This window comes from Peromyscus maniculatus, chromosome 18, assembly GCF_049852395.1.
Source record: "Peromyscus maniculatus bairdii isolate BWxNUB_F1_BW_parent chromosome 18, HU_Pman_BW_mat_3.1, whole genome shotgun sequence".
Lineage (NCBI taxonomy): Eukaryota > Metazoa > Chordata > Mammalia > Rodentia > Cricetidae > Peromyscus > Peromyscus maniculatus.
In genome coordinates this window covers 18,217,190-18,229,462 of record NC_134869.1, presented here as the reverse complement: position 1 = coordinate 18,229,462, position 12,273 = coordinate 18,217,190, and the positions used below count along the sequence as shown (strand labels likewise).

The 12,273-nt window shown below is 43.5% G+C and overlaps 1 protein-coding gene across 1 annotated transcript in view; it reads left to right on the top strand.

Annotated features, from left to right (window-relative positions):
• Cfap54 (cilia and flagella associated protein 54) overlaps positions 1 to 12,273 on the top strand; it is a 297,311-nt gene that overhangs the window by 91,595 nt on the left and 193,443 nt on the right. The window contains exons 26-27 of the mRNA XM_042263184.2: positions 1,406 to 1,528; positions 10,453 to 10,578. Coding sequence (XP_042119118.2) covers positions 1,406 to 1,528; positions 10,453 to 10,578 — 249 coding nt within the window. The remainder of the gene's footprint in view (positions 1 to 1,405; positions 1,529 to 10,452; positions 10,579 to 12,273) is intronic.

The following is a 12,273-nucleotide window of genomic DNA, read 5'->3' as shown; positions in this document are numbered from 1 at the left end:
CAAAAATTTAATCAAATTAAAAATACATTTATCTGACAGAGCAACCACCCTGAACGTGTTACACAGAATAAAATCCTTACTTGGCGGAGTGCTGGGGCTCCCCCACCCCTTGTGTATTTTCCATGTATTTTCCCTCCTGGGGATTTGGTACCACATAATGGTCATTGACTTAGAGTGTGGACTGTGGCCTCAAGGTTGATGCTTTATCCTCCTCAAGGCTCCCAAAGCTGTTGCTCGTGTGCGCACCTTAGCAAGTAGAAGGGCGTTTTCTGCAGTGTTTGGTAAAGGCAAGATAAATGATGGAAAGCAGCAGTAGTGCCTGAACCCAAACATTAGCCATGGACTGTTCAATGTGAGAACAATAGATTATGGTTGGTCCATGCCAGATGATCATACATAGCCATTAGCAACACAAACTAGGGCTGTCCCTGCCGATGTGGAAGCACTGTTCGTGAGGCATAGTTGAAGGAGAAAGATAAAAGTTCAGACTAGTATCTAAAAGTGCCATTTTGTGAAATAACAACAAAAGTCTCCCTTGGTACATTGCATTTGTGCACACACATATGCACACACATGCAGGAACTTTGAGAAATGACTAGGGTAGTTAGCATGATTTGGGGATGTGATGGGCAGTGGGGACAGAGGGTAAATTAACATGGGGAAGAAAGCATTAAGCATCCTCACCAGTGTATCAGGATAATGACATATTGTTAAAATGGTGACTTGAAGCAAGTCAAAAGCATGAACACACACACACACACACACACACACACACACACACACACAGACTTGTTCTTTGGGATCATCAAAATCAATGGCTTGCTGTAGTCTTAACTCTGCTTCTCTGACGATCGCATTGTTCCAACTAGCAGAACTGAGAAGCCCAATCTAATAGTTGGTTCTTGATCGAATTCAGGAACACACAATGTGAAGAAGTAAATCCCGGTATTAATTGATTTTCAGTGGTGTGAACACTCAGTTTTAATCTGAGAGGGACTATCATTTCAAGTGCCTCTACCCCTCAGTACTGTCACAAGTGGCCTGACCCCCTCTGCACTTTGCCAAGGTCCCCCTAAGCACAGCTGTGACCCCTAAACACAGCTGTGTTTTGCATCCCTATAGCATTTGGCCTCTTTTATGGTACTTGTGAAAATAAGCATTGTTTTATAGTTATCTGTATATTTATTTTGAACTCTTCACTCATTTTCAAGTTTATGTAGATAGTTGACTCATCTGAAAATGGAATATGTCCATTGTATCTATGTTTATTCTTTTATACCTGGTGAATAATGACCAATTGAAGTGGCATTTTCATAGCCTAAGATGGATATGATTTATATACTACATTTTATACAAAACAAGATGGTATTTTGACACAAAAACCATTGTGCTTCTGTTTTTCTAGATCTTGATAAAATGTATTGTGGTTTTGCAAGGAATACCAAGTATTGTTCACTCAAAGAAAAACATTTCAAGCTTTGAGAGTATCCAACACATGATAGCTTGCTGTATCTTCTACATGACCAAGGTATTTATCTCATTGTCTGTCTTAGCATTGGTGCCGGGTGAGACAGTCAAGCTTTGTTTAATGGTGGCAATTGGAATGCAGAAGAATAGCATCCCCAGGGCCAGGGAGAAGACTCAGGAATGATGAGTTCATGATGCTCTCAATGAGGACCTGAGTTTTTTCTTAACACCCTTGCCAGGCAGCTCACAGCTGCCCTAACTCTGCTTTCCAGGATCCAATGCCCTCTTCTGGTTTCAGAGGCCACCTGCACTAACTTGTTATTAAAAAACAAAAAACAAAAACTTAAAAAAATTAGCATCCCCAAAGCAATGTTTCCTAGATGAAAAGCAAATGTAAAGCCTACACATGACAGGATGGTAACTGCTGTCAGGCTTTGTGATAACGTGGTCCCCCGCAAACTCAACCTTGATGTCACCGAAGTACCATTTGGACATTGTCTGGCATTATATACAGTCACACAGAACACATGTTCCAAACCCCTAGACTACTGACGCGCTTAGTATGCTGTGCACGGTCTGTACATCACCTTGTCAGGCCCTGGTCATGATGGACGGAGCCCAAAGGCAGGCCTCAACTATCAAGGCCAGGGTCTGGGCTAGGATAATGGAACAAGCTCCACAGAGACAAACAATAGATGGGTGTGGTGACCATGCCTTTAATCCCAGCACTTGGGAGGCAGAGGAGGGTGGATCTCTATGAGTTCTACACAGTGACTTCCAAGGCAACCAGAGCTACGTAGTGAGACCTTGTCTCAAGAAAACCAAAACCCCAAACCCCCAAAACCAAAAACCACAACCACAACTCAGAGACCAGCATCAAGATTACAATTAAAGGATTAATCAGTGAATGCGGGGTATAATGATGCTTTTATGAAATTAGGATGTAAAAGAGTGAGGGCAGCCGTGAAGGAAAGGACAGGCTAGGTATACTCTTGGGGTATGAGACAGGTGTGCCAGCCCCTGAGGCCAAGTGTAAAGGCAAATCCAGACCGTGGGTTGGGCGTGGTGCATCTGGAGATGGGAGCTGAGGATGGACACAGGCAAAGTATAGGAAGAAGACAAACTGCTTTCTCAGGTTTCAGTCTGCTCCTTCATTCAACAGTTATTCACTGATTATTTACAGTCAGGTTCTGTTTTGGGAATTTGGTGTATGCCCAAAGAATTAGCGCTTCGTGGGTGATAGCAGCTCTGTAGCGTGGTTAATGAACAGTAGGTGGTGACACTCCCAGAGCTGTGGAGAGACTGGGGAAGGCTCCGATGAGATCTGGATATCCTTTAAGCAAGGGGTACAAACTCCTCGAGTGATCACTGAGAGCACACAGGTAAAATAATGTGTGATTTGGTTGGCTAGGAGGCCAGATTGTTGGGTCCCGGGACAAACTTACCTGTGACATTCCTTAAAGAATGAAGTAATTAAGATAACAGCCCAGTTCTGTCTCATGAGCTTATGCTTTAGTGGGGAGGAGACAGGGCACACGCATGTGCATGTGCACACACACGAGTAATTCTGTGAAGCTTTGAATGATGCAAGTGAAAAGAAACTCAGTTAAGGGAGAGGCATTTATGGGCTGGGCTTTCCTTAGAGGGGAAGGCCCCGACAGCAGACAGAACATGTGCACTTGGAGGCCCATGGCCAGTCTCACCTCACAACCCAGTAGGCATGAAGGAAAAGTAAAGATGAGATTTATTTTTTTTTAAGTACAAAGTAGAAATGGAGGATGATTCTTTGTGTAATTCACCCTTCACTATGTTGGAAAAGGCCAGAGGTGAGTTGGGACCACGAAGGCAAAGAAACCTTTAAAGGGAGAGAAATCAGATGATATAAAACCAATCAATCAACCAACCAACTCAATAATGATACAAGACACCTGGCTTCGGTGACAAACAGATTTGATAAAGGTCATGGAAGCAATAGACTGTGAGTTAAATACCCCGGTGTAGAATTGCTCAGAGATGGTGAACCCATTCAGACGGCAGATCCAGAGCCATAACCTGAAAAGACCAGGAGTCTAGGTTCGAGATAGAAATAGATGGAGCAGTAATAGGCTCCCTGAGTCCCAAGCAGGATTAAAGTAGGAACACTCCTGTAGAGAGGTGTTGGTGACGTGTTTGAAGTCGATGGTTAAGGACAAGCCTTCCAGGCTTGAGTACTGAAGAACAGATTCCTGGACATGCAAGGAGAATCAACTGGCTCCCAGCTTAGCAGCGCTAGAAGTTAAAACACTGAAACATTGTTTGAAGGATAAGGCCTGAGGTCCCAGAACTCAGAACCAGGAAAGATATCAGCCATTTATTTAGGCAAAAATAAACACTTTCAAAGTACAGAGCATTGTGCCCGTGCCCTTATCTGAGGAAAACACTTGAGGAAACCCTTTATCAAATGACAATTGATTCCAAGTGGAAGTCCCAAGACAGGGGGAGGCAAGAAGGGAGGAACGATAGGAACAATGAATCTCTCACTATATGTATTATTAAAAGTAAATAGATGATAAGGGTGTGAGTTGGACTTGGTAATGTAAATGCTAAGTAGGCTTTCTTGAAAGACAAGAGTCATCGTTGAAAGACAAACCTATTAGTAACCCAGAACTAAGCCTTCTATTATATCCGAGGGTGAGGGGAGAACATTAAGGGTCAGTTTTTGGTTGTACAAAATTATGATTGTTACACCAAACGTGTGTAGCTTAAGGCTACTGTTTTCTTTGACAGGACACACACGCATATTTAAAGATGATTTGGTGATGTGTCACTGTGAGTGGAACTTTACTGTAAATTATAGAGGGGGAAAAGAATGAAGTGGGACCAAAGAGAGAGAGAGGGAGGGAGAGAGGGGGAGAGAGAGAGAGAGAGAGAGAGAGAGAGAGAGAGAGAGAGAGAGAGAGAGAGAGAGAGAGAGAAACTAAGAACAAAAAATATGGGCAGAGAGGGAAGTGCTAACTTAACCCAAGTAAGAAGCAAGGAAGCGTGTCACTTCAAAGATGGGAGTAATAAAACAAGAATTAACCACTTTACCCAGTGTGGATGACCGCAGCCCAGGAAGGCTGGAAATGCAGGTTCTCATGTATTATTTCAGAAACGATGTCTAAGATGAAGCGGACAATGGTAATGGGCAAATATCAACAAAATAAAGGAGGAAGACGATGATTTCTGCAGCAGAGAAAGCTGAAATCGAAACCACAAACATTAACCAGAAATAAGAACGGCCTTATGCACTGTCCTTTGGCTCTTTTGGGCTGACCTTCCCTCCCGCTGGGAGGCTTCAGATCTAGTATATGCCAGTCTCAGGACAGGCTCACAGTCAAGCATAAAAGACCAAGTCTTCCCCAGAGTGGATTCTTCACATCACAAAGAGGGAGAGTCTGAGTTAAAATAAAGCTTGGGTTTTTTTTTTTTTTTTTTTTTTTTTTTTTTTTTTATAACAGCAAATTCAAGAAAAATAAGATTGCACGAAAAATGCCACAAGGACATTTGATAACACTTAGCAACCTTTCCTAATAAAATTGCTAGTGAGTTGGGAATGAAAGGGGACTGCTGAATAACGATAAGGACATTTACCCAAATTTTAAAGCAAATATCATGCTAAATGGCAAATTTCTGAAGCCATTTCCTTAAAAACCAGGCCCAGGAAGGAGGTGCTGACTTTTAACTGTCTTGTTTTCACAAGTTCCTTCTTGGGCTAGAGACATGGATTTGAAATACTTTTATAATAGTAGAAAAGGAAAATGTCGCTTATTAGCAATCGTAGGGGTCTCAAACATCCTGTAAGGAATAATTAGGACTATATGAAGACTATATAAAGTGGGTGTATATTAAGCGGATATGAGTGATAGTTTCATTTTATGTCAGAAGTCATTAGAAACAGAGGGCAGGCTGTACTATTTAAAACTCAGCAAAGTGTCAGAGAACCTGCAGGAAGGAACTGAAATCTTGCCAAGGATACACATTAAGATCTGAGCATATGGCAGGCCACATCAAGTTCCTACACATGAAGATACACTGTAACAGAAATATAAATCCTTCCTAAAAATGACACTTAAATTTAATGCAGTCTTAATCACAATTCCCGTGGGGTTTCTTTAGAATCATTTAAAGGTTCTCAATAGAAATTAAAACTCACTACAAAGGTGCCTTGGTAAAAATGGTGTCAAGGCATTGTGGGCGAATCGATCAGAGGAATAGATTAGAGGGATCAGCCCACGTCTCCGGAAGAAACGAGTGTGTTACAAAGGTAGCAATTTGATTGACCATGGAGACTTTGATCTGCTACTATAGTTTTCAATGTGGGGGACCCTGGTATAAGTGACTATGCATCTGAAGTAAGCCAGAGCCCTACCCCACACCATAACAATGTCCAGCTGGATCCAAGAAAGTTGGTGTGGCTTGGAGTCAGGGGTCACCTTCCGCAGCAACAGGGGAACACATACCAAAAAATACCGATAGTTGTAGTTGGAACATTTTTATGGCAAGAAATTATAAGAAAAATTAAGGGCCCTATCAGAAGGGGGAAATGTGTGGCAGGTGCAGGATCGTGACTACTGATTGCCTCAGAGAAGAGTCCATGAGAAAGTAAGCAGTTCCTTTAAAGGTGGAGCAGCAGGCAGTTAGCAGTGGAAAGGTCCTCCTCTGAGATCCAACAGGAGACTTTCAGGGGTTTCAAGCCCAGGGATGGCAAAATGTGGGCCTGCATTTTAGAGAAAGAAATGATTCCAGTCTCATGACAGCTAGTGGTTTGAAGGAGGTAAGAGCTGCGGCAGGGGATGAGTTAGAAGGCAAGGAATGGTAACTAGAGAAATGGAGAAAGCGAGAGGTGGGGGGCATGGACAGGTTCAAGAGTTATGTGTGAGCTAGATGGAGGACCTGGCAATCCACCCATGCAAGGGTAAAGGACACAAAGGCAGGGCCTGGGTTAATATCTAGCTATATTTTCTGGACATCTGGACAAGCACAATACTTTTAATTGACCCCAGACGAGGAATATTTGTGTGTAGTGAAGGAGAAAAGGCTGTGCTTTGGAAAGAATCAGTTCTGAGGTCCTGCAGGCCTAGGGTGCAGGGGAGGAGAATCGTGTGTAACTCCAGAGGGGCCGTTCCACGTGGACCACGACCGAAGCAGTAGCCAAGCAGGATGCTGCCTCAGACAGGCTGCTGCAGAGACGGCAAAGGAGCTACTGAAGAGTCCCAAAGATGCACTTGAGCCAGGGAGCAGCTCCTGCTTCGGACTAGGTCGGGGGAGGAGTCTGATGAAGCCCGCGGTCTGTCATTCCCACGCTTCTCAGCCTTGGTGCAGAATTGATCCCGTCTTGGTCACCTGCTGTAACCACTGGCAACACCTGCTCTTCTCTCATGCTCCCAAATTCATTAGTGCTGTGCTGGGCCTAGAGTGCCCCTGCTGCCCTCCTCCTCCTCTTCCTCCTCCTCCTCCTCCTCCTCCTCCTCCTCCTCTTATTATTATTAAAATATTATTTTCTTTTTTCATTTTTATATGTGTCTGGGTGCTTTGTCTGCATGTATGTGCACCATGTGTATACCCCGTGCCCTTGGAACTCAGAAGAGGGCATTGAATTCCCTGGAACTGGAGCTACAGATGGTTGTGAGCCATCATTTGGGTGCTGGGCAGTGAACCCAGTCCTGTGCAAGAACAAGCGCTATTTAAACTGCTGCACTAAGCTCGCCAGACCCCTACTGGCTTCTTCAGAGACTGTCCATCTGCTTGGCCGGTCCACAGATGCTTCCAAGGGAGAAAGGTGTTTCTGCGGAGCTGTGTTCCTTTCTGGTAAGGAAAGGGGCAGCTTGCACTCTCCTTCAGAACACTGGACCCAGTCAAGCATCCTATTTAAATGACATGGCTCCACCCCAACAAAGAAATTATATTCCAAGGTAATCGGTGACTTTCCAATAGCAAGTTTTCTATCGAGAACAAACACAGCAAATCCTGCTTATCCGGGTAGCTAGAGCATTTAAATTCAATGTGGAAGGAAGGAGTCTACAGGGGAGAGGTGAAGATGGGCAGGATCCCTGCAGGTTGCCTGATGACAGGGAGGAGATATACCCAGAGACAGCAGCTGGGGAAGAGGAGGGTCGGGGAGATGCTGGTCCACAGGCCACAGTGGAGGCTGATGTCCCTGAGCCCTCATGCTATCACCCTCAGCCCTTGGAACACTGTGGCTCTTGCTCTGTACACCTCCTGGCTCACCAGCCATGTCCCCATCCCTTGCTCCCTCACTTGAGGAATCAGGGGATTAAGTTGTGGCATAACCAGAAATGACCTTGACTCCATTCTGACCAGGAATAAGAATATACTTATCAGGATTTTTTGTTACCTGAACTGGGTTTTTTCCCCAGCTGGGATATTGGGCATTGTCTTTCTAGAAGTTTCCTTTAGCCTGGTCTGTAGTTCCCGAATCATGTGTTATCTCTGAATCCCAGATGTCGTGTGTTCATTTGATATAAACAGTACTAGATTTTCTCTTAGAACATGTGGAACTTGGTCAAGCAAAACCGTGTTTTCTTCGGAAAACGGTCTCTTTGGAGAGCTTCGTCTTTTTTTATTTAAGCAACAGTATTTTTTCCCCTCCATGTTACTATAGTTTGGGAATTTGTCATCTCACATATTTTGCTGTTTTTGCGTTGTGTTAAGGCTGTCAATGCTAAACATTAGCTACACTCTTCATTTCTGCCCATCATTTGGTCTGTTGAATAGAGTCAGTCCTTTGTTTTTCTCTTCATTAGAAAACTCAGTTCTCCTCATTTATTGTTTTCTCGTATTTAGACAGGAGGGAGAAAGTTGCACAGTTCCATCCAAGCCAAATGAACTCGCACTGGAGTAGAGTGCAGAGTTCATGTCAGCCCACATCTGTTTTCAAATAGCGATGCTTGCCCCACTCACATGCATGTTTATACATTTCAGATTAAAACACAATCATCTCACTCTCCTCCATCCCTTTCCTCCCTCCAGCCCCTCCCAAGTCTCCTCTTCCAACTCCCTGCATATCCCTCCAGTTCTCAAATTGATAGCCTCCTTTTCTTTATTAATGTCATACACATGTGCACGTATGTGTATGCACAAACATAAAATTTGCAACCTGCAAAGCTTGTGTTTGTTATTTGTATGTATATGGTTTCGGTGTTGACCACTTTGTATTGGACAACCAAGAAGGGGGATAACTCTCCCTCAGCAACCATTAGTTGCTTGTGGTTCTTCTTCTGGGGGTGGGGTCCCGTGAGATGCCCCTTCCGCATTAGTATGTCTGTCCATACAGCCGTTGTTCTGTCCTTGCTTAGTCAGCCATTTCTAGGAGAGACTGTTTCACAGTAGACATCCTGGTTTTCTGGCTCTTACAACCTTTCTGCCTCCTCTTCCTCAATGGTATAGATGTTTCCCATTGGGGCTGGATTCCTCACGATCTGCAGATCTCTGCCTTGTGCCCAGCTGTGATTTCTGTGACAGTCTCCATTTACTGTAAAGAGAAGGCTTCTTTGATTAGGGGTGGTGGCTACACTTATCCAGAAAGGTGGCTTGTGACCAAGCCTCTCATATGCATTTTGTCATGAAATTAGACTGTTGTGTCAGACATTCAGCGCCCTGCACCTCTGTCATCATCTCTTTGCTACATGATGTTCCTCACAATGCACTGCTTTTTGGGAGTGTGTTCTCCTGGCTCCACAGAAACATTTCTATTCCTTAGTATTGGGTGGATCTTAGTAGTTCTAGGTAACCATTCATTATTTCTAAGTCCCTTCCTGTTAGCCCTTCTCTGTATTTGAAGTAGTAGTGATCACGTATCTGAAAAAAGGACCATCTTAACAAAATATGTCTACATATAGCACATTCATACAAACGTATTTATATTTTCAGTTGTCCCCATAGGGCTTACCATGAATGTGTTCCCTTCCTTTCACTGAGTCTTGGCAGTGGAAATATGCAAATCAGATAACTACAATGGGAAGTATGCAAATCAGATCACTACAATGGGAAGTATGCAAATCAGATACCCGGCTATGGATTCTCCTTAGAGTTGATGCTAGAACCAGGATTTTAATGATACGGTGGGCAGCGCTGTACAAATAAGGGATGGCAGGTATATTAGAATATGACTCAGCCAATGAGAGACATGAGGTTCCCGTTCTGAACCATTGTGGTGTTGGGATTACGCTCGGCTCAACAGTGAGATGACGATGGAAGATTACTCTTGAAAAGGGGACTAGTGCCAGGCTGGAAGGGGCAGAGTAACCACTGGCAGTATGCTACTTCTCAGGGTTTTCAGAGGATCCGCCCAACCATCTACTAAAATATCTCGCAAATCACTAGGTGCTCCACACTCAGGACATCATGTGGTCAGGAACTGCGCCATTCCTATAGAAAGCAACTTGAGAGCAGACAGGTATGGTAGTGCATGCTGGTAATCTATAATCCCAGCACTTGGTAGTTGGAGACAGGAGCATCTGCAGTTCTAGACCATCCTCAGCTACATAGTGAGTTCGATGACAGCCTGGGCTACATGAAACCCTGTCTCAAAATCCAAACAAGTAAAACAAAACAAAACACAAATGAGCAACAAAACACTCAAAATGAAAGGTGCTATGTATATGACATTAAGGAACAATTGTTTTAACTAGGCTTTTAAAAGTAGAGTAGTAGTTCTTAATAGTAGGGTGCTGTATCACAGAGCATAAAGCTAAACGGCCCAGAGGGATAGGAAATGCATTATTGATAAGCCATTATTAGTCCTTTACTTAAAGAATAGTAGAGTTATATAATTTTAATTCTAGAGAAATATGACCCAGAGGTAAGTTTCCAGTTTCCTTAACAATTGTGAGGTGTTGTTAGACCCACAAGACTTAGGGGAATTTGAATTTATGAAAGATTTTATGCATTGAACTTGGAAAGAGAGGCATCCAACAGAGATAATTAATACTTACTTTTAATTAGATTCTACGTTCCTGGAAGGAATATGACCTGGCGGTAATGATTATAAATTATGGGAAAAAGACGTTGGACATCACATCGGGGTGCAAATCTCTATTTGGTATGGACCAAGATGAGAGTGGAGAGGAGGTAATTTGTTTTATTTTTTTGTTTGTTTGTTTCTCCTCGTTATATATTTACCTGTTTCATTTACTGTCATTAAACACATTAGACATTGATCAATTTGTCATCTTTACATTACAGAAAGTAATTTCATTAAGAATTTCTTTAATTTAAAAAATATTTTTAAGATAGAGTCAAGGCTAGCATATTGGATAGTTATCCACATTCTGAGTACTGACTACAAGGTAGATGAGGCTAGACCTTTCTATATTCAGTGGGACACTGGACTAAATGCTTCTTAAAAACGCCTTTTTTTGAGTTTAAAGATGCTTTGTTCTGGTTAGTCCTGAAATTTGCCAGAAAAACCAGTTCCACCATTTTGACTAAATTAAGCTGAGCTTTTATTAAAATGTTAAATACTGACCAAGATGGACACTTTTCTAGCTGAATGGCCCAGAGACACGCCTTGGTGGGGTTTATAAGAACAAAACCCATATGCCACCGTACTTTCCCGTGAAGATTTGTTGTTATTTTCCAGGAACTACAACTCCCAGAATCCCAGAATGCTACCTGGTCCTTGGGCAGGTGGGGCTTACAGGTTAAATAACTTCAGGTGTAACAGTTCTGAGTGCATCACCGAAGGTAAAAAAACCTAGCTGAATTTTCCAATCTCATGTTCAAAGTAGATTTATGAACATCCGAGATACCTGGTCCTGTCTTTATGAGGCTGCTAATTTTGAGACTAATCTTCAATATGTGCTTCATAAGCAGGAGTCTTAGAGGGACTTAAGACTTTATTGCTTTGTGTTGAAATGATGTGGGCCAAATGTGTTTGTGGGTCAGGTTTTGAGATGCTTCTTGGCTTACTGGGTTTCTGAGGCACGCCAGGAAGGACCTTTGGTCTCCTGCCTCTCACATTGAGTTAGATTGACTCCACATCTCCCTGAGATAGAACGCAAGGCAATTTGTTGGCTGGTAAGGTCTCCAAATCATCCTGGCTGGAGGATTTTTAAGCTGTAACATCTTTTTGGGGAGTAGGATGTGGGGCTTGTTTTGCCTAGGGGAGATTTTGATTAAAGTGGAGGCAGTTTGAATTTGTTGTTTTCAAACCAGTTGCTTACTCCGCCCCCTTGTGTCGTCCAGACCGTGACTCAAGGCTCTGTGCCCTTGCAGTACTGCCGGTGAGTCTCACACCTCTCTCCCTGGAGCCGCTGGTCCAGCAGGAGGTTGTGACGCTTCCCACTGACTAAGGTTGTAGGATCTGCTCATTGGTCAGAGGCAGAAATCCCTAGAACCGCTAGAGACCCGTCTAAGAAGAAAGAGGCTCAGAAGGTTTTGTTTGTGATAACAGGAGACAAGACAGTGCAGGTCGATTTCTCAGTCCTAGAGAAAACACGGTGTGTGTGTGGGGGTACACACAGGCCAGTCCTTAATCTGCTAATTACTGAGCCTGTTAGGTTTTAGTGAAAGGCAGAGGGGTGGAACTAATTAGCTGGGTTGTAAAGGTGCTCCTTCTGGGGAAATCAGAACCTAACAGACTAAAAGGATCCCCTCCTGGCGGCTGGCTGGGGATTTTATTTTGAGGATTTTTTTTGGAGGTGACAGCTACATTAGGAAGAAGGCAGAGACTAGAGATGTGGCACAGTAGGTGGCGTGCTGGCCTGGCATGCTGGCAGCCCTGAGTTTGATCCCTAGCACTTTCACAAACTGGCTGTGGTGGAG